The following is a 21,940-nucleotide window of genomic DNA, read 5'->3' as shown; positions in this document are numbered from 1 at the left end:
TTTTACAGAGGTTAAAAAAAAATCATTTATTTATTTAAACTCCAGACCCTATTCCCCTCCCGGTCCACCCTCTGACCGTTCCACATCCCATACCTCCTCCCCATCCCCTTGTCTCCACCAGGATGTCCCCAGTACCCACGCCCCTCTCCACCAGACTTCTAAACTTCCTGGGGCCTCCAGTATCTTGAGGGTTAGGTGCAATTCTCTGACTGAACCCAGACTTGGCAGTCCTCTGCTATATATGTGTTAGGGGCCTCACATCAGCTGGTCTATGCTGCCCAGTTGGTAGACCAGTGTTTGAGAGATCTCGCGGGTCCAGGTTAATTGAGTCTGCTGGTGGCTCATTTACTTACTTGCGGTAACTTAGTCATAATCGTAAGAAAATCGTTAATTTCGACTGCCTTTAAGAAGAAAGGTAAAAAGAATGGACTTTTGGTGTAAACTTAAGAGTATTACTGTAATACGTAAGTTTTGCACACGAAGAAGGAACAACAGGACAAAAACAAAAACAAAAACAAAAAAACCCAAAACCAACCAAACAAACAAACACAAAAAACAGGCGCGAGATAAAGACGCTGTATTTGAGGGAGACACTGCCCTGTACTAGGCGAGGCTGCCCTTCTGTTTGCAAATGACCTTCCGGTTTTCAGGCAGGTTCAAGAACACACCTCCTCCCACTTGTTTCGTTGGAAGCAAGTGTTTAACTAACCAGGACCATTCACTGCACTGGGAGGGAGGGAGAACACTGGCTATTAAAAAGCTTGAACCTTGGTTCTTCTTCACTCTTCCAGCGGAGACTGAGAATCTGTAACCATTGCAAAACAGCACTACTCAATCTCCTGAAAGGCTCCAGGTAGAGTCAGCTTTGAATCAGGATTCAACTGCCATTTCTTGTTTAGATGGAACAGGAAGATGGAACAGTGAGTGATGGCTAACATGTTGATGGCTAACTTTATGTTTAAAATCTCTGTGCTTAACAACAGAACTATAAGGTAAAATTAGACCTCCAAATGTTAAGGGTTGCTAAGGGTTAATCTATTGTTGTTATTATTATTATTTAATGCTGGTTCTGCTTCTGCAAACAAGCTTACAGGAGAACAAATTGTAGCTTTGTATTTTTTGCCTTTATAAAGCCCTGGCTGAGGTGTCTGGGTGCTGCATTCGGAATCCCAGCTCGGCTCCGGTGTCTGAATAAATACCTCTTGGTTAAAATTTATTAGTGGTAAGGCTGATGAATCTCTGACCAGACCCATAACAGGAGTCATCCGGTTAAGAGGGGCTCAGGCCTCCACGCGGCAGACTCCGTGGTGGTTTCATTGGCTGGCTTGCAGGTGGGATTTCCTGTCGCCATTTTAAGGAGAAGCGACTGTGCCAGCCAGTCAGTTAAGGGGCTGCACCTCAGACAAAGAGTGAGGCATGAGGAGGAACCAGAGGCAGATGCGGCTTCCAGCCTGTTCCCCTTTCCAGGCCCAGCAAGGGTAGAGAGTCACGTGGCCGGGGCAGCAGGGCTATTGGTGCAGACCCCTTCGGTGGCTGTCACACTCTGAGTCCCAAGGGGTTCCCAGAGCTGCTTTGGGGGACTGCAGGTCTCGCGGTGGGAGACGGGAGGCACCTTAGCTTGTTGGCTCGGGATTCCAGGTTTCCAAAGGTGTCCCCTCGTCCCGTAGTCCGCCACCGCCTCGGGGTCGCGGGGCTACCCTCACGCTGCTCCCTTCCCACAATGCAACGCTGTTCGCTGGGGCCCAGGCGTACCCCAAGAGACGGCCCCCTGCCACCGCCCGGGCGAGTGAGCCGCTCCACCTCCAACCCCGAGGGTGCGGGTGCGGCAGCTGTGACCCCAGCTGAGGCCCCGGGAGGGCGCAGGCAGGTGCGGGGCGGCGCGCAGCCTCCGTATGCTCCGGCAGCTTCAGCGCGTTGCTGGCGCATCCGCTCGCACTGCCCTTCCTGGATGCTCGGTGTCCGCCAGCCGCGGTCGCCTTGCGGTCCGGCAGCCCGGGGGGGAAAGAGGGACGAGAAGGCGAGGCGACCAGCGGCATGTGACCCGCACCGCTCCACCGCACGCAGATCAGCTCGGCGGACGCGCGGACGGGGAGGGATGATGGTCTGAAAGGCCGCGCTGCCGTCCCCAAACTGCAGAAGAGAAAGAGCGACGCGCCCCGCGGTAGCCAATGAGTCAGGCTGGAGCCCCTCCGCGCCGGGCGTGTGGATGTAAGTGCGAGGCTGGCGGGCAGAGTGTGGGTGGGGGGAAACTCTGATGCAACCAGCCCTGGGAGGAGGAGGAGGAGGAGGTGGAGAAGGAGGAGGAGGAGAACCGCGGCCACGCCAGTCTGCCTGAAGGTCGCCAGTAAACCGGCCTTTTACCTTCCTCCTAAACCCGCCACACGGGTCCTCCCCGCCCGGTCTTACAGACCAGGGGCCCCCTTTCCCTAGCCAGACCTTGGCACAAAAAGGACATCTGACTGGTGGCGCTTTTCCCTTTATTTCTCGAGGTAAGGTGCGTTTGGAGGGCAGAGGGAGCGGCGGCTTGGAGGGAAGGGGAGTTTGAACAGGAAGGGAAGGAGGTAACTCAGCCTCCATGTCTCGTGGACCCGGGCAGAGCGAGGTGGCGCCTTTCTAGAAGGTAGAATCCAGTGCCCTTCCCTGAACGCGGGGACCCCAGATTCCACTGTTGCGTACCGTGCCTTACTTTGTGGACCTGGTTTTATGGAGTGTGGCACTAGATCTGGTTCCATTTTCGAGGTTTAGGGACCAAGCATGCGATGTGAGGGGCAGAAGGTACACCGAGGAGCGGATCAGTCTGCATCTTGGGATTGATACAGGCCCGGCAGCGGAGCCTCGGAGCCCGGCTCCCCAACGCCGTAAACAGGTGCACGTTGGCTGCACCTCCACGGGCTCGGCCCCTGTCTCCGATCCGATTAGTGGGAGGATGCTGGCAGTGACTCACTTTCCTCTCCCGCCCTAGAGGCTCTCTCCGGAATGAAGAACCAGTGATAGGCTACTTCCTTTACGAGAGCCGGGTCCGGTGGGACGGGAGAACAAAAGGCCACTGCTTGCGCAGGACCCTTGCGCTCTGGTCTCCCCTCCCCCGCACCTGGCCCCAAACGTTGCGGCAAAAGGCTTTTAAACTGGTCGGCTCCACGCGGTGAGGAAAACGCGCGGAGATCTTCGGCAGCCCGCCTTTATCTCCCCCATCCCCCGCGACAGCTCGGCTCCGGGTGCGGGGCTGCTCCGTACCCTCGCGAACGGCGCGCGGTTCCCGGTGCATCGCCCGCCGCTAGGTATCGGCCCAACTGTGCTCGCACTAGACGCGAGTGCATATGGCGGCAAAAGGAATTTCGCGGTAAACGCGTCACGCCGCGAACTGCCTTTCACAAGCTGCCTCGGGCCGAGGAAGGTGGTGCTTACTCTAGCCCTTTGTGTCTCGCTCTGCGGCGTGGACCCGGGCTCTCCCTAGCCTGTTCGTCGGTGGGAAACACTGGATTGGGGATCGCGTACTGGTCTTAGACGGTGTCGTACGTGGAAGGGAGGACAGAACCCGCTGCTAGGAAAAAACGGTATGCGTTTGCAAGATCTGACACCTCCGCGTGACTTTTGTTTTTTTTTTTTTTTAATTTAAAAAGAATACAATGAAGGGGGGGGGGATAATTGTATGGTTTGCAGAACGCAGGGCCAGCAAGGCTGTAATTTGTCACCTTGATACAAGAAATAGTGCTGCAACTCGTGCTTTTTCTGACGTCAGAAGGACAACGGAAATAAAACCTGAGCTGGCTGGCCTCATTGTCAAATAACTCACCCTATAGGAAACTGGCAAGTCCCACCACGGGTCTGGTATGGCTGCCTTAAAATGACTTAATTGACTCTGCTGTTGAGTTACTTAGTTCTCACTCAGTGTGTGGCAGAAAGCAACGGAAACGCTGCCTAATTTTATTGAGGTCTTGATCTTAATAGAGCTAGCTTGCTTGCTTGCTTGCTTTCTTTCTTTCTTTCTTTCTTTCTTTTTCTTTCTTTCTGAACAGGTGTTGGATAATTAGGGATGCTGTGTAGCAGGCAGCAACTAATCAGATCAAGTTCCGGCTCCTGTGCAATGTCCATTGCAACAGGAAGCAGACTATGGATGAACGCAAACAGAAATGCCAGGTGTTCGGGTTGCGAAGAAATGAGACAGAGTCATGTGAACCCTGAGGATGCTTGAGATAGGGGACCCATTGAGGGGGGGGTGTGAGTGGTGGCGCATCTTCCTTAATGAGGAGAAAGAATTGTCTATGGGAATAATTAGGGGGAGATTTTTCAGAAGAAATAGTGCTTACTGCACCCTGGACTGCCTGTAACTCAGCAGATACATAGTAGATTTGAAGATACTTTGGAGGCTTTCAACTTTGCTGTTTCTATACATTTTTTTTTTAACCTTTCTTTATGGACTGAGGGTTCCGGTGAGGAAGCAGCAGACTTAAGAGGCCTGGCATCAGCTACCATGTTCACCCTTTTTCTCCTCTAATGCCAGGAATACAGGACTTGCTTGATAAATTCTTACTGAATTGTGACCTTGGCAAGGTAGCTCACCCAACCGTTTACCAAGATCATCTCTTTCCCCTATTCCACAATTGGTGCTCTTCCCTTAAGTTTCAAACATTGCAATATTCCTGCTCTGCTTTTCTCTCTTACCATGGTCTCTACTTTTGAGCAGTGATAGGGCATTGAAAATGTCCCTTGCTTGTCCTTTTGTCAAGTGGATTGTTGGGAATCAGGAATTGTGGGCTGGGGAGTCCCTTGAAGTGTCTAGGGCCGTGGGAGGAAGATGCAAGCATGCTTAGGAGCGAGGGAGTCAGCTTAGGCGGTGTGACAGCCACCCAGTTAAACACTGCTCCCTTAGCTCAGTCTGGGCACTTGCACGAGTTTTGCATTGTATCCTGTTTTTAAAACAGTCCACGTTTTTTAAGGCCCTCACTCTCCAGTGAGTTCTCCCTTGCTTAGAAATAGCCTGGGTTCTTTTGCCAGGTATCTGAACTCTCACCTATTTCTTTGTCTCCCAAGAGACATTGTTTTACTCCCAGGGCACACTGCAAATGCCCCCTGGCCCCAGGTATTTTTCTGCTCCAATGGTTATGTGACTTCCAGAGTAGAATGCCTACTGAAATGATGTATTTTGTGACAGCCTGGTCAGGGTGCTGTTTTCTGCCTCTTAGAAGTGCTTCGTGGCCATCTTCTTTTTTATAACTTTTTTTTTTTTCACTCCTGGTGTCACTCACACCAGGCATAGGACAGAGATGGTAAGGCTTAGCCAGTAGCTCAGATCTGCACACCAGCCTGCCATTAAATGGCTTTGGGGATCTTAGAGCAAATTGTTGAATGTCTCTGAGATTCAGAATCCCCCCCCCCCCATTTATTAAATGAGAATGACACCCATGGCTGTTATGGAGTTATCCCAGAGATTTCATTAAGATAGTGGATGATGTGAGGTCACTCAGACACTCTCGTTTGTATGGTTCGATGGCTTGGTTATTGGTTCTCTGGTGATCATGAGTTTCAAGCCAGTCATTAATGGCAAAGTTCAGATCTGTAGAAGCCAGTGTGGCACTGGGGAGTGGGGTTGGTAAAGTGAGAGCCTCACTTTCAGAGAGGTTGCTGTAACCTATGGTAACCGATGGGCAACTCAGGAGACAGGTTGAGGCCTCCCTGTCTCCATCCAGAGTTGTGAGGAAACAGTGATAGCTAGCTGGGAGACTCTTTGAAGAAGTCGGGGCTATTCAAGACATCACCGTCCAAGTTCACTGCCCAAGCACAGGCTTGGAAAAGGGTTGTTTGTTTGTTTTGTGTGTGTGTGTGTGTGTGTGTGTGTGTGTGTGTGTGTTTGAGTGTTTCTCAGCCTGGCTCCACAGCAGACTCAACCCGTGTCTTTGGAAATCTACTAATTTACACATTCCATCTCCAAAGATTCAGACAGATCGGACAAGAGAGTGAAAAGAAAGCAAAACCGCAAGTAAACAAACAAAAACCAGTGTGGAGTGGTCCTGTAGTAGTTTAGACTTAAAAGCAAAGCCCACAAACCAATCATCAGATTAGACGGGGATGTCCACTGACTGTGTTGACTGATAAAATCTTAGCCATGTGAACTGTGAGCTTGACTGCCTTTTCCCTTCGATTTTTACCAACCATCCAGCTGCTGACATCATGGGGCCCTAGCCTCAGGTTACAACGTGTGGCCTGTATTTTCCCAGGCTGGGAGGCCATTCCAGTGAGACAGCCAGGATCACATGAAGATGTAATGTGAGGATCTCAGTTTCCATCTCTTGCAATGACGAAGGAGACTGGAAAGGAAAAGAATAGGCTGGGATAGGCTGTGGCCTGAGGTGTGGAAGAAAGGGGCTGATGGGAGAGGGCGGAGCTAATGGGAGAGGGCAGGGCTGATGGGAGAGGGCGGAGCTAAGGAAAATGAGCCTTAAATCGTCGTTGTTCATGTTGTGATTGCAGACTGGTGAGCCGGGCCTGAGTAAGCTTGGTATATTTTGTGTGAGTTACGTTTTTCCTTCTGAGATTATTTGGAGTTAATTGCTGGATAGAAATTAGGTTGCCACTTCACATACGGATTTCCAGCGCTCCTTAAAAAATATCAGGGGGTGTGGTAGCGCGTGCTTTTAGTCCCAGAACTCTGTAAAGTCTGGCCTATATAGTGGGTTCTAAACCAGCCAAGGCGGTAAGACCCTATTTCAAACAAAACAAACCCCTAAAGATTGGCTTGTTCCTTTTGCTGGTTGGATGGATCTGGTCTTCTCCAGTTCTGTGAGCCTATGCTGTGTTGTTAATCTGTCTAGCCTGTCCGGACACACGAACAGCATTTGATCTTGCCTTTACTCTCAATCTGTAGATCTTAAGGCTGGCTCCCCAATAGAATCATCTGGAGAGCATTTAAAATACTCATAGCTGGATCGCATCCTAGACCCATGGTGTATGAGGTCACTGTTTATCTCTGATTTACTTTTTACGTTTCCTGGGTTGTTCCCATGTCCAGCTAGATTGACAGCTGCTGGTCTTGAGTCAGCTGTTGAGGTGTATCCATCGGTCCCTCTGCCTAGTTACTGTTGACCTGTAAGCAGACAGATCAACCAGAGGGGGTGAGAACTGGGAGAGAGCTTGAGAGAATGTCAGTTCATTTAACCTCCAGAAACCCAGATAGGGAAAAGAAATTGTTCGATTTCTGCATCATCAAGGTGATCTTTGAATGACAGAGTGTCCTTGGGACTTTCTTCTCTTTTCAAATTGAAGTACTTAAAGGTATCTTTCTTTTTAAAAGATCTAATTTTCATATGCCACTTTATGGTGCTTTTAACCCCTCTACGATTGTGTTTTTCCTGGGCATTCCATTAGGACTTGACTGTCAGCTCAACTAGGGCTTAAATACAGCATGACTACTGTCCACTGCTTTTAGTACAAGATTGATCTTTGATCACAAATATCAGTGTAAATAAACAGGCATATGCAGAGAACAATTCTTTTCTTTAGAATGTTGAGAGTTGTTTTTGACTGCTTAAGGTTTGTTGTAATTCTAGAAATCAACTTTCAGTTAATGAGAGTTTTACCTGTATTAGTAGTCACACCGATGGACTCCCTGGTCATAAACTCCAAATGTTGATCTTCTTCTTCTTCATCATCATCATCATCATCATCATCATCATCATCATCATCATCATCATTTTACAGTAGTATAGCATCTGTTTTCTTACATCCAAAGTTATATTGTTGACTTGACTTTCTATCTCAAAGAAATCAGTGTCATTTTGAAACGTGTAAATATGGATATTAATTCATAGATATCATAGCCTGGGCATATTAAAAGCAGAAACTTGGGTGAATCGTAGGGACTTGAACAGTCATAGAATGCAACAGGTACTGGAACATGCCGGATAGACTAGGGTAAGTGAAGAGACAGTCTGCTCTATGATTTAGTGGATAGACACCATGAGCCTTCATTACCACTGGGTTGCCACCCCATCACCCTGCTGCCATTTTGAGCCAGATCTCACCTGCCTTTGTCATGCAGGTTTAGCTCAGTGTCAACCAGGCCTACTGGAGGCCTACAGTGACCCCTCATATGTGTAATCAGGAATGTCTTCAGACTTTGCCAAATATTTCCTGATGGGCAAAACCGGTCCCAGTTGAGACAGACAGCTTCCATACGCTTCCTTCTCTAAACTTTTAGAGCCACGAGGAGAATCTTAAACATTCCAATGTAGAATATGATGAAAAAGCCTTCCCTGAAGCTGTGCTTTCAAATGTAGTTTCATATCTGCCTCATCCGGACTCAGCCTAAAGAGAATTGTGTGCAGGTTCATGAGGGTGAGCAGGGTTGTCTGCTACTCACACTCTCAGTGTTTTTTTGTTTGGTTGGTTGTTTGGTTGTTTGGTTGGTTGGTTGGTTGGTTGTGGGGTTTTTTTTTTGTTTTGTTTTTTTTGTTTTTTGAGACAGGGTTTTTCTGTGTAGGCCTGGCTGTCCTGGAACTCACTCTGTAGACCAGGCTGGCCTCGAACTCAGAAATCCACCTGCCTCTGCCTCCCAAGTGCTGGGATTAAAGGCGTGTGCCACCACTGCCCGGCCACACTCTCGGTTTTTATGTCTCTCTTCTGGAGAAGTTGTATAGGTGAGGATAACCGTGTGTCTGCAGACTTCACTTTAAAAAGACTTCCATCAGCTCAAGTGTTAAGGGGCGTCTACTAGGCTATGAAGTCTGTGTTACCTTGATACTGCTCCCCCAGGAAACTGAAATTGCAAAAACAAAACAACAAAACAATTTTTTAAAAAATCTCAAAAACAAACAAAAAAATCATTATTAAAATAATCTGAGTCCTTGACCCAAGCCAGTATTTAATCTGCACAGCAGACATGTATGAATCTTTTCAGAGGTTCTGAGTTCAATTCCTAGCAACCACATGGTGTCTCACAACCATCTCTAATGGGATCCGATGCCCTCTTATGGTGTTTCTGAAGACAACTACAGTGTATTCATATAAATAAAAAAATAAATAAACCTTTTAAAAAAGGGAAGAAAACAAGGTCCTATTTTCAGTTTTTACAGGCGGAATAGGAAGCTGGGAGGGTATGCACAGGACCGCACAGGACCGCACAGGACCTAGTACAGCTGCCTGGGAGCAAGCAGACGGCTGCAGGAGTGCAGAGTTCCAGCGGGGTAGGGGTGGGGGGGGAGGAAACAAGAGGGGGCTGTGAGCTGTTTACACTTAGGATGTAGAAATCACTCTGTACCTATTTGGAAGAGAGAGAGATGCAAGCTAAATGTTTTCCAGGAGAAACCTTCCCTGTAGTTGGGAGAGCAGAGGGCTCCAGAAGTATAGAAGAGAAGGTATCCTGGCAGAGTTAGGGCTGTGAGCTCTAAGGGATGGAGGGAAAGGACGGGCCATTAGGAAGGGAAACAGGAAGGCCCTGGTGACTGATCCAATAGGTTGATTTAAAGTGATACCCAAGTTGGAAGTCAGGTGATAGGTTCAGCTTCCAGTCTGTGGTGATGGCTGTGGCAAACAGCCAAGCAGACAGGTCTAGCAAGCAGCCAGAGGCTTAAAGAATTTATGGAAATTTCTAAGCTCGGAAGGAGCTGATAGATCCCCTCCCTCCTCTCTCTTCCTACAGATAAAACAAACCTAAACAAAACCATGTTTTGTGCTGAGGGACACCATTCTGATCGAGTAGAATTTCGAAGGAAGATCCCATGTATCTTGTGTAAATCCCAGTTTAGCAAAGAAATCATAGTCTAAAAATGAAAGAAAGGAGATCTGAAAGATTCTTGTGGGATGAAATCCTACACCCAGATGGGAGAGTTTGGAATGTGCTGGAAGGGCGGAGCCACAGAATCACTCTTGCCCTTAGAGCAGATGGAGGAGGAGCCACGAGTAATAGACTGAAAAACCATCGAGGCAGGCTGAGAAGCTAGCTGAGAGGTCAGGCAGAGAATGAAGGCTGACAGACGCCATTTGCCTTGGTGAGGAACAAGTTGTTTTAGCTTGCTAGAACCATGCAGGCCCTGTAACTACGATGCATGGCCAAACCATGGGATTTATGACTGTGCCCAACACTTTATGTCAGCTTGCACGGGTGTAGTCATCCCGGAAGAGGAATCTGAATTTTTTAAAAAAGGCTGCTATAACATTGGTCTGTAGGCAAGTCTTTTAAGCGTTTTCTGTTTACTCTTTTATTTTCTTTCTCTTTTTTTCCTTTCCTTTTTTTTTTAATCATTCAGTTTTTCCAGACACGGTTTCACTGTGCATGTAGCGTTGGCTGTCCTGAAGCTGCTGCTATAGACCATGATGGCTTTGAACTCACAGAGATCCACCATCCTATACTTCTTGAAGTCTTGGATTAAAGGCACGTGCTGCCACCACCCAACTTGTCTTAGTTAGAATTTACTGCTGTGAACAGACACCATGGCCAAGGCTCTTAGAAGGACAACATTTAATTGGGGCTGGCTTACAGGTTCAGAGGTTTGGTCCTTTATCATCATGGAGGGAACATGGCAGCATCCAGGCAGGCATGGTGCTGGGAAAGTAGCTGAGAGTTGTACATCTTCATCAAAAGGCAGCAAAAGGAGATATCTTTTGCAGGCAGTCAGGAGGAAGCTCCCATTCCACACTGGGAATAGAAGTCTGAGAATAGAAGCCTCAAAGCCCATCCCAGCATAGTTTCGCCAACAAGGCCACACTTATTCCAAGATGGCCACACCTCCTAATAGTGCCATTCCCTAGGCCAAGCATATCCAAACCACCACCTGGCTCAAGCATTCTCTTGATTGATGTGGGCGGGTCCAGCCCACTGTCTGTGATGCTACCACTGGACAGGTGGTCCAGGGTTATAAGAAAGCAGATCCAGGAAGCAGCACTTCTCCATGGCTTCTTCACTTCCTGCTTCCAGGTTCCTGTCTTGAGTTCCTGTTCTGATTTCCTTTCTTGATGGAGTGTGATCGGAGCATTTCTGCTGAAACGAACCCCTTTCTCCCTGATGTTGCAGGATATTTGATTGCACTGTAAATCACAAGATTGTGTTATTGACTGGAAAAACCTGTCTTTAGTTGTGATATGGCTCAACCTTAGCCCACACCTTTAATCCAGGAGCTTTCGGTTTAAATATTGTAAGCTGGATTAAATACAGGCAACCATGGGTCGAGAGGTAGAGCAAGCAACCAGTAGCTGGAAGAAAACATAGGAAAACCATAGAGTAAGAGGGAGTCAGGAGGATGAATAGAGAGACCCACAGGAAGTAGAAGGGAGGGACATTCAGTTGGAAGGAGGTTTTTTGAGACAGCATAAGAGTGGAATTGATTCCAGGACATCATCTGTGGAGGAAGGTCAGCTGGGTGCTTTCTGTGCCCCTCTGAGCTAGCAGGCTTTCAACCCAGCATGTGACTCCCAAATCTTCATTGGTAAATTGAGATTTTGTTTAAAAAAAAAAAAAAAAGCCAACAACACCCAGAGTTGCTTTTGGTCTTGGTGTTTTATGGAGCAGGATCCGGAATCTGGATGGAAAGCTGAGGCAAGAGACATTAACCTGGCCTCATGTGGCTCTTTCACGGTAGCGCCAGCTCGTCAAACATGGCATCGGGACTGTAAAGACCAGGGCACATATCTTAGGGAGGGAAGAAGCCCTGGACAGGTTACACAGCAGGTAAGGAATTCTGAGAGTGTTGGGCAGAAGCCAGAAGGCCAGAGAGAATGAAGGATACATGTTTCCAGTGAAACTGCAGCCATTGGCATGGTCTGGGATCTTCGTCAAGAGGAAACAGCCTACTCTGCACTCTGACGGCTCTGGCTGTAGAAGAGTATTTTTCTTCTTCCCTGTCCCCCAAGGATTCCAATTTTAAAAGAGTTCAGTTGTCAACATTAAGCTTTTAATGGAAGCACTATACACAGGCTAATATTTGGGTCTTTGTTTTGTTTACATTCAGAGTGTGCATGTGCGTACAGGGAATGCCAGGTGTGGTGCCACCGTATGCGTGTGAGGTTCAGAGGACACGTTTTGAGAGTTAAGTTCTCTTCCTTCCCCCATGTAGGGGATCAAACTCAGGCTGTTAGACTTGTGGCAAGTTCCTTAATTTTTGAGCCATCTTACCTCCCCAGGTCTTTGATTTTGTTGTTGTTTTAAGCTGTGTTTTTGTTTAATTACATGTATTTTGTATCTTTGTGTGAGTATGTGCATATGTGAGTGCAGTACCCTGGGAATCCAGAAGGTGTCGCTTCCCTTGGCCCTGTGTCCTGATGTGGGTGCTTGGAAGTGAACTCGGACCCTCTGCTAGATCTTTGTGGGAGTTTTTTGTTGATTTGTTCTGTTTTGTCTCCCCATGTAGACCTGGCTGAGCTAGAACTCTCTGTGCAGACAAGCTGAATTTGTAGCAGTCCTCTGCCTTGGCCTTCGTGTGCTGAGATTACAAAATGTGCTTTTCTTCTGGGTTCATAACGATCAGGTCCTGTGTGTAATGGCTCCAGAGCTTGGCTGTTGCCTATATTTTTCTTCTTGTTTTGTTTACCCAGTGACATGTGACAACAGATGTGATATACATGATAAAATTATATAAGTAAGTTATTGTTAACTTGTTTAGTCTGTCTGAGGCCTTTTGAAATAGACTCTTGTTTGCATTATAGTGAAAGTGCAGAGATCCAGGGCTCTCACGTGTGTAAACGGGCTAAGCAAGTTGTGGGAAGAGACAACCAGAAGAATAAAACAGTTTGCCTGCCTGTCTGTCTGTCTGTCAGTCTGTCTGTCTCTGTGTCTCTCTGTGCATGTGTGTGTGTGCGTGCATGTATGTACCTGTGTGTGTGTCTCTGTGTGTCTGTGTTTACCTCTGTGTGTGTCTCTGTGTGTCTGTGTTTATGTTTGTGCATGCACGTGTGTATCTCTGTGTCTCTGTGTATGTGTGTTTGTGTGCATGTGCACGTGTGTGGGTTACTGTTTTCACATCCAGCTGTCCGTGGGTACTTCCCGTGTTTTGGTGTCTCAGCTAGTGTCTGGCTATCAGGATAAGGCCGCACTGAACATGTGAGTGCAGATGTCCTCAAGAAGTGGTGATTTCATTCCTTTGGGTGTGTGCCCAGAAGAGGGATTGTTGGGTCATATGGTGATTCTATTTTTAATTTTTCTAGGAATCTCAATGTAAATTTCCACCTACGGTGTACAAGGACGCTCTTTCTCCACACCCTCAACAGCACTTGCTATCTCTTGAGCTCTCGATGAGAGTGGTCCTAAAAGCATGCGAGGTTGTAGCTTCTTGCAGTTCTGATTTGCATTCCCAGTATCAGATCAGCGCTGAGCACTTCCCATGACTTTCAGCTATTGTCCTGTCCTCTTTGTTAGCCTTGTTAACACTTCCTCAAACTTAGTCAACTGTTAGGGTTGACTCCAGGCGGAGAGCTAAGATACCATCATCATCATCATCATCATCATTATTAATGGCTTTATAATAAAAATAAAACAGGAGCGGGAGGGAGGGATGGCTCAGCAGTTAGAGCACTGGCTGCCCTTCCAGAGGATCAAAGTTCCATTACCCTGCAGCATGCAACTGTCTATAACTGAGCTAGCCAGCCCCTCACCTAGTAGTATCTAAGTAAGCATGTTAGTACTGTCTGCAGCGTAAGTAGCACCCTCCTCCTCCGGCTCCAGTCTAAGACACACAGTTCAAGTCCAGATCTCTCCAGGACCTATCATCTCTCTTCCTTTTCCCTTTCTTCACTTCTGTCCATATGACGCGTGCAGTACATGGACATGTATATTTCTGAAGTCTTCCTGGATGTTGTCGTTGTTAGTTTTCTCTCTGTTGTGCAGAATGTTTTATGGTATACTAACATCTTATATGGGTTGGCCTTGCTTGCTTAAACAGGTTTCAGGTGACTTGAAGCCAGACAAGGTTATTTGCATATCTCTCTCCTGATACATAACGCAATGCAGAGTCACTTTATGAGGTAGTTTCCTTTGGTGCTGTGCTAATGTACCAGGATAATAATACTTGTCTTGAGAACAGTGCGAGACTATGGTAAGGATCATAAGGGTTCTGTGCTGAGGAAGATATGATTTCTAACTATTTTAAATATTGAAGTGTAGTAATTATAGTTAGGTTAACATCATATGATGTCTTATTTAACTGTACAGTCTGACTGGTGTGTGCGTGTGTGTGTGTGTGTGTGTGTGTGTGTGTGCAGATACATGTATATATACATGGATGTAGAAGCCAAGAGTGTGCATTTAAGTGTCTGTCCTCAGTCATTTTTCCATTTTATTTTAAAGTTATATATTGTGTGTGTGAGTATGGGAGTGTGTGTGTGTGCGCGTGCGCGCGCACGCTGCCGCTTGTGTATCTCAGAGACAGCTTGTGGGATTTGGTTGTCTCCTTCTGCCACGTGGGTCCCAGGCATTGAACTTGGTTATCAGGCTTTGGTGGCAAAGTGCCTTTACCCACCAGCGTGACCCATCTGGGCCATCTCTTTGTTTCTTGAGACAGGGACTCTCACTGGAGCTAGAATTTACTGTTTCCACTGGACTGTCTGACCAGTGAGCTCCAGAGATACACTCATCTATTTCCTCCCTCTCCGCGGACTCCTGGACCCAATGCTGGGGTCACAGACAAGCTGCCAGATTGTTACCTGGGCACTGGGCAGCTGAACTTGCATCCTTCTCCTCATGCAGGAAGATCTTCAGCGACTGAGCCATCCCCCACCCTTGAGGATTTTCATTTCCTATTTCTTTTGAAACAAAGGCTTTCCGTGTCTCCCAAGTTCCAAATTACATGGACAGGCAAGCACCTTAATGCTGATAATTGCTTATCTTTCAGGGAAATTATGATTTGTTTGTTTGTGTGTTGTTAAGTCCAATCCTACCTCTACTGACCAACTGTGGGTCACTTCTACTGAGACATCTCAGCTCAGGCCCCATCTCTACCTGTCAGTTTCTCATGGAGCCTCTGAACTTCAGTAGTGACAGTTTGGGTACCCATTCCTGGGCATCAAGCAGTTAGCCAGGCATTAGCAGTAATCTTGTAGACTTGGGCTTGATTTTAGAACTCAGGGTAGAAAATTATTATATATATATATATATATATATATATATATATATATAGTTTGTTTGCTTTTTTTTTAATTTTATTTTTTATTTCTCTGTGCAGTCGTGGCTGTCCTGGAACTCACTCTGTAAATCTTACTTAAACTCACGGAGATCCACCTGCTTCTGCCTCCTGAGTGCTGGGATCAAAGCCAAGCACAGTGGTGCACATGTGTAATGTTGTCACTTGGAAGGTAGAGGCCGAAGGATTTAGAATTTCAAGGTCATCCTCAGGCAGCCTACATGAGACAGTCTCAAAGCAAAACAGAAGACAAGCCTAAAAATACACAAGAAGAAAATCTCTTAATGACCTGTATGAATCTCCTGTTTTTTCGTTTTTGGTTGTTGTTGTTGTTCTTGTTGTTGCTTTTCAAGACAGGGTTTCTCTGTGTAGCCCTGGCTGTCCTAGAACTCACTCTGTAAACTAGGCTGGCCTCGAACTCAGAAACCCACCTGCCTCTGCCTCCCAAGTGCTGGGATTAAAGGCGTGCGCCACCACCGCCCGGCTGAATCTCATTTTCTTGAGTGTCTACATTTTCATTCCTAGTCACCTTTTGTTGGACAGAGATGTACTGTGTGAGAGACAGCGTGTCTCAGCAGAAGAATTCTGGAAAACCTACAGCAATTCCCAAACCGTGGCAATCATTGCTTGCTGAGAACAGATGATGCTTTTATGTTTTCAGCCATTTGTTAAGTTGTATTTCACAGGAAACCTGTATTTTTTTATGAGTGAGGAACTGACTTTTGTTTTTGCGTAGGCATGTGGTCTATGTGTATGTGTGTGCACAGGTGTGTGCATGTGTGGAGGCTCACTGTCGTGTGTGGAGGCCAAAGGTCAGCCTTGGCTGTTTTCTTCAGTCTTTCTCCCCTTTGGTTTTTGAGACAGATTCTCTCACTAAACCCAGAACTCACCAGCTCAACTAGATTGGCTGGCTAGGGAGCTCTGGGGATCCACCTATCCGCACCCCAACCCCAGCTCTGGAATTATACATACAAGCAGTGTACACAGCTTTTCTTCAAGTTCTGAGGATTCGAACTCAGATTTGGCTCCGTAGCCACATCTCCAGAACTAACAGCTTAGAAAGACACTTCTGCCGGTCACAGCCCTTATAATCTGGTACTCCATGAAAAAAAAAAATGTAGGTTAAAAACAATCTAATATCTTCAGCATTAAACCAGAAGGGACGTTGCGGGGGTAGAGACGGAAAAGGAGACACGAAAGAAAAACGAGGAGGAGGAAGTTAGTCTCCGGCCTATTTTTAGGTGGTGGAATTTCTTTCATGTTTGTTCTAGAGCCTCCATCAAGTGTGTGTTACTCTTGGGGAAGAAAGAAAATTTGTGGTCCAGCCCGAATAACTTTTCTATAACCCTGTCTCAGGTCCCTGAAGATTTGGTATTTCCAACATTTTAAAAACTCCATCTTCACTTGGTACTCAAATAACTAAGTGAGAATTTGAGCAAGTATTTTCCCAGCACAGCCCAGGGGAGGTGAGAGGCATGATGCACTTTGCTGATGTTTCTGGTTTTCATCTTCAAACACGTGTTAGGCTTCAAGGAGACTTATTTTATACCAGCGAAAACTGCCTTGTTTGATGAACATGTACTGACTGATGTTTTCGTGGGTGTAGTGGGCATGGGTCTCGGTAATGTTCACTTCCATACCTGACATATCAGCCATTTGTATTACACACACACACACACACACATGCACACACACTCACTGGATATGCACTCACACACGTACACACACACATAACCTGAGAGGTTAGCCTCAATCAGCAGACTCAAATCTCTTAATAATCAAATTTTGTTCTTAGAAAATCCCTGCCTGGCCGGGCAGTGGTGGCGCACGCCTTTAATCCCAGCACTTGGGAGGCAGAGGCAGGCGGATTTCTGAGTTCGAGGCCAGCCTGGTCTACAGAGTGAGTTCCAGGAAAGCCAGGGCTACACAGAGAAACCCTGTCTCGAAAAACCAAAAAAAAAAAAAAAAAAAAAAAAAAAAAAAAAAAGAAAAGAAAAAGAAAAAAGAAAATCCCTGCCTGGTACCCTATTACCTTCTAGTTTGGAGAGAAAAACTCCTCAACACAGATTAGAAATGTCACCCCAACGCCTCCCAGGCCTGTAGGTTCACTTTAACTGCCTGTCAGGCAGTGTTAGAAGCAAGAGTGGAGTCACAAGTCTAGAAATTACACAGCCTGCTTTGTAAGCAGTTTTCATTAAAGGAATCCCAGAGGTGAGTGTGGGGTCCAGCCTCTTGAATGCACCCAGCTTTGCATGAAGAAGACAGGGTGGCCACTGCCACTGTGTGAAGACCCCTCCCAAAGCAGTCAGCACTAGCTGTACTCAGCTGCCCCTTCCTGGCTTCATGCCTTCTTGGAGGCACTTGGTGCAGCAGGAGAGAGAGGCTCCTGGAATCTGAGATATTAAAATGTGCTTTTGCTCTGAAAGTTTAATCACCTGACACCACAAAATTTTCCTTCTTAGATGGGAGACCCGGAAGGAACAGGATTATTGTGTGGTTTCCACGTACAAAGTGATTATACCCCAAACTGGGTACTTCTGTGGGCCTGTTAGATATCACTGAGTAAAAGGCTTCCTGGTGCATGCCATCCACGACGCCTGTATAGGCATATCAGATTTCCCTCAACCTAGAGTGCTGTCCTCTTGGAGTATTCAGAATCAAATAATATATCAAATGTTCTCAAGGGGGTACTCCATAGAAAATTTATTTATTTGTATTAACTTCTCTAAACTTCAGTTTTATTTTTTTACATTTATATAACTGAGTTCTCTACCTGAATATTGTTATTTACATAATTTCCACTCCACCCCCTCTTTCCACGACACCTCTCATGTTCCTTACTTCCTCAAATCTGTGACTTCTTTAGTTATTGTTGTTTACACACATATGCAAATATACGTACATCCTGCTGTGTCCATTTAATGTTGCTTACATGTATGTATGTCTGGCTGACTGCTGGGATTGGATGACCTTTTGAGAGAGGGACGCTCGTCCCTGGAGACTCGGCGGCTTTCTTTCACTCGGCAGCCATTAATTGCTGGTAGCTCCTCATCGAAGCCAGAGGTTCTCAATCTGTGGGTCCCGACCCCTTTTGGGATGCAACGACCTTTCATGGGGGTTTCCTGTCAGCTATCCTGCATATCAGATATTTACACCACAATTCAGAACAGTCTCAAAATTAGGAAGTTGCAGAGAAAATAATTTTATGGCTGGGGTTCACCACAACATGAGAGACTGTATTAAAGTGTCACAGAATGAGGAAGGTTGAGAACTACGGGTCTAGTGTCTAGAGTTATGTCTTTTTAACATTCTGTGCTATCCCAAGATGTCCTTGAAGTGACACTCGAGACTACCCAGGTGGGCCAGCCATGCTTATGGGTTTTCCGTCTCCCTCCCCTTTTGATGCAGAGTCTTACTATATAAGCCCTTTACTGTATAAGGGGTTGACAGTCCAACCCCTCCTGTCTACAGGCCTGTGCCACCACACCTGGTTTGGCATTGCAATTGAAGTTTCAATTGCATACAATTGTGGCCATCCTTTCAATTTTTGATGCTGTGTCCCCAAATTTCTTCCCATATGTTCTGTCGGTGGCACCTCAGGAACTGATGTCACAGCCATCCGTGGGAGGGAAGCAAGACCTCTGGTCATCTTTCATCCCCGATGAGGAAATAAAGTAGCAGGTGGATTAACCAAAATCCTCTTGAGTATGAGTTTTTAATTCCCTAATTCCCTGGCACGGACTGATTTCACTGAAGATTGATATAATCTCTTGCAGTCGATGTATGAACTATTTGCTAAATTCCAAAATAAAATTAGTCCGGGTTGTAGGTCAATCCCCGGCGATGCCTTTGGTGGAGATTAGTGCTCTCATCCTATACCACGGGCTTGTGCCTGCACCGTGAGCAAGCGCATTAAAATCGCGCATTAAAATCGCCGAGCTGCTTCCGTTTAATTAGTTACTCATTAAAATTTAAATCTCTTGTTTGTTTATGGTTGGGGGACACATGTGGAAGTCAGAGGCTGCCACAGGAGTTGATTCTTCTTTTACCCTGTGTGTGTCATGGAACTTGAACTCAGATACTTAAGACTTGGTAACAAGTGCCTTAACTTGGTGAGCCATCTTGCTGGCCCTTCGTGTATCATTTTAAACATCGGTTCATAAAAAAGAGTGTGTATGTTGCCTACTGCTAACTTGGAGTTTCTTATTTATTTATTTATATTTTAAAGGGTTTAGTTTTAGTTTTGTTGATTGATTGACTGATTGATTATTAGTCACTCTCTCCAGACAGACCAGAAGAGGGCATCAGATCCCATTACAGATGGTTGTGAGCCACCATGTGGTTGCTGGGAATTGAACTCAGGACCTCTGGAAGAGCAGTCAGTGCTCTTAACTGAGCCATCTCTCCAGCCCTATAACTTGAGGTTCTATAAATGTGAGCTAAAGGTTATGGGATGTGACTTACTTCGTCGTAGAAAAATGGAGGGAATTGTGTAAAAGCCGTAAAATTTAGAGATGAGCCTCTTGTTTTCCTGCGTCTGGTAGCAGCATCTAAAAGTGTCATTTCTTGTCTAGTTTATCATTTGTTTGCTTTTCACGGTTCGTTTATCATTGACACTGTCTTCCATTCATTTAATAATTCTTTATTTTGCTCTGTTTCAGGGGTCTCAGACATCGAGATTTGCCGCTCTCTGCTACTAAAGATCCTCGGAGTAGAAGAAATTTGGATTGAACTTTTGACTACAGACACCAGAATATGATGCATTTCAAAAGTGGCCTGGAGTTAACGGAGCTGCAGAACATGACGGTGCCCGAGGATGACAATGTCAGCAACGACTCTAATGACTTCACGGAAGTAGAAAATGGCCAGATAAATAGGTAGGCATTTCTCCCTAAGTGCTACAGCGTGAAGCAATGGCTGTAGAAAACTGTTCCGGTTTTCAGTGAGATTTGGGTGAATTATTCGTTCCTTAAAGTTAAGCTTCGTTTGAAGATGCAATTTGAGTTTCTTCTGCGACATCTGTTGCATGTCGTCTGGAATGACAGAGGAGGGGAATAGAAGAGGAATTTATTCGTCTTCTCAAATCTTTCAATTGAGTCTAATAAAAATGTATAAATAATTGAAATCCAACCAGCGAACACTTCCCAAAAGCTCTATGTCTGTGAATTAGGCTGACTGGAAGCTTACCACATCACACACCCAAACGTGTGCTATGACCGTTGTTACACATTTGAATTAAGAAACCAAGTTGCGTTTGCGTGTTATTTCTACAAATGAGAAAAAAAAAAGGCACCATCATTCTGAGCAGCATATGAAGTTTGGATTTTAAATAATAATAACAACTGATAAGCCCAGATGGCTCTGTGAAGGACAGTGGGAGGGAGATAGTCCTTGAAAGAGAAAAAAAAGGAGAGAGGGCCAACCTGGTACAAGTCCTTCTCATTCTTGAGTCCGAGACTGCTAAATTACCAGGGTAGAACCAAATTTATTGATTTTTTTTTTTTTAAATGACTTGAGATCATCTTGGGACATAGTGACTTTTTATCTGATTTTTTTTCTGGATCCTTAGCTGGAAGCCTTCTCCCTGCAGGAGTCTAGGAGAAAGTGGTACCTGTACGACTCCTTTAAGAAATTTTAATTGCGTGCGTGCATGCATGCATGCGTGTGTGCCTGTGTGCACATGTGGGGTGGAGAGGGAGGAGTCATGGTAAGAATGTAGAGGTCAGAGGGCAACATTCGGGAGTTGGTTCCTTCTTTCCAACAGGTGGATTCCAGGACTCCCACTCAGTGGTCAGGTTTGGTGGCAAGTGCCCTTTACCGGCTAGGTTATCCCGTCAGCCCCATGGGACTGCTTATTAGAATGCTTCATTAAGGCCACAAGGAGACAGGGATGCGGAGGATAAAGGTACAGACACACAGGGGCATCTTTGTAGCAATCATTTGGGACAGTCTGGAGTGTGTGCTGACAGAGTGTGCCACAGTGTGATTATCTTCGCTTCCGTTTTCCCTCCTGCAGTGAATGCTAAGCCCTGAGCAGACACTACCTCGTGTCCAAGTGTGTTCACAGTGTTAGGTGATGCTTCTTTTTATTAGAATTGCTTACTTACCCCTTCCACCACTTATTATTGAGTGATAATAGTAGCTTCCATTTCCTTTGTTTTTAATCACACACACACACACACACACACACACACACACACACACACACACGAGAGTGTCTCTGGGTGTGGGTGCAGTTGCCGGTGGAGACCAGAAGAGGGCGTCAGGTTTCCGGGAGTGGGAGTTACCTGCAGTTGTGAGCCTTCTCACATGGGAGGTGAGAATTGAACTTGGGTACTCCAGAAAAGCAGCAAGTGTATCCCTGACCCCATAACTGCCATTTTATCACCATCGTTACCACCACCACCACCATCATCATCATTTTTGTTTTTTGAGACAGGGTTTATCTATGTAGTCTTTCCTGACCAGTGTAAATCTGTCTCTCTGTCCTTTGTGTGATACAAGGCTGGGCCCTTGCTTAAACGTCTGGGTTGTAATGGTTTCAGTCGCCCCTGTTTGTAGTTCCTGACGACTTCCACCTCACGGTGCTAAGTAGGACACTCTGATTTTTTTAACAAAGCTACATTCTCAAAGCAACGTTACCTTAAAGTGAGTCATTTCTAACACTCAGCTTGGAGTCTACCCTTGAATTTTATAAGTTCTACTTTACAAACTGTCGGCTTTTTAGGTGACTGTCACTTGGCAATAGGTGGAAGGAACACCCTGTTTGTCCAGACTTTGGCCTCCAGTGGGGTGACCTCACTTCCCCACACACAGTGATGAGCTCACAGCTGGTCAGG

The 21,940-nt window shown here is 46.2% G+C and overlaps 1 protein-coding gene across 5 annotated transcripts in view; it reads left to right on the top strand.

Moving 5' to 3' along the window:
• The first annotated feature begins 733 nt into the window (after positions 1-733).
• Positions 734-21,940, top strand: part of Slc38a1 (solute carrier family 38 member 1) — a 71,940-nt gene continuing 50,733 nt past the window's right edge. Inside the window, exons 1-2 of one of the 5 annotated variants that reach the window (XM_076911956.1) lie at positions 734-853; positions 19,763-19,978. In XM_076911956.1, coding sequence (XP_076768071.1) covers positions 19,857-19,978 — 122 coding nt within the window. In that variant the 5' untranslated portion in view covers positions 734-853; positions 19,763-19,856. Of the gene's footprint in view, positions 854-973; positions 993-2,069; positions 2,209-2,349; positions 2,490-3,063; positions 3,555-19,762; positions 19,979-21,940 lie in introns of those variants that run through there. The other 4 variants (XM_076911957.1, XM_034516432.2, XM_034516433.2 and 1 more) reach the window with 4 other exon arrangements.

The sequence above is a fragment of the Arvicanthis niloticus genome, chromosome 13 (genome assembly GCF_011762505.2).
Source record: "Arvicanthis niloticus isolate mArvNil1 chromosome 13, mArvNil1.pat.X, whole genome shotgun sequence".
Lineage (NCBI taxonomy): Eukaryota > Metazoa > Chordata > Mammalia > Rodentia > Muridae > Arvicanthis > Arvicanthis niloticus.
This window is presented reverse-complemented; position numbering and strand designations above follow the sequence as displayed.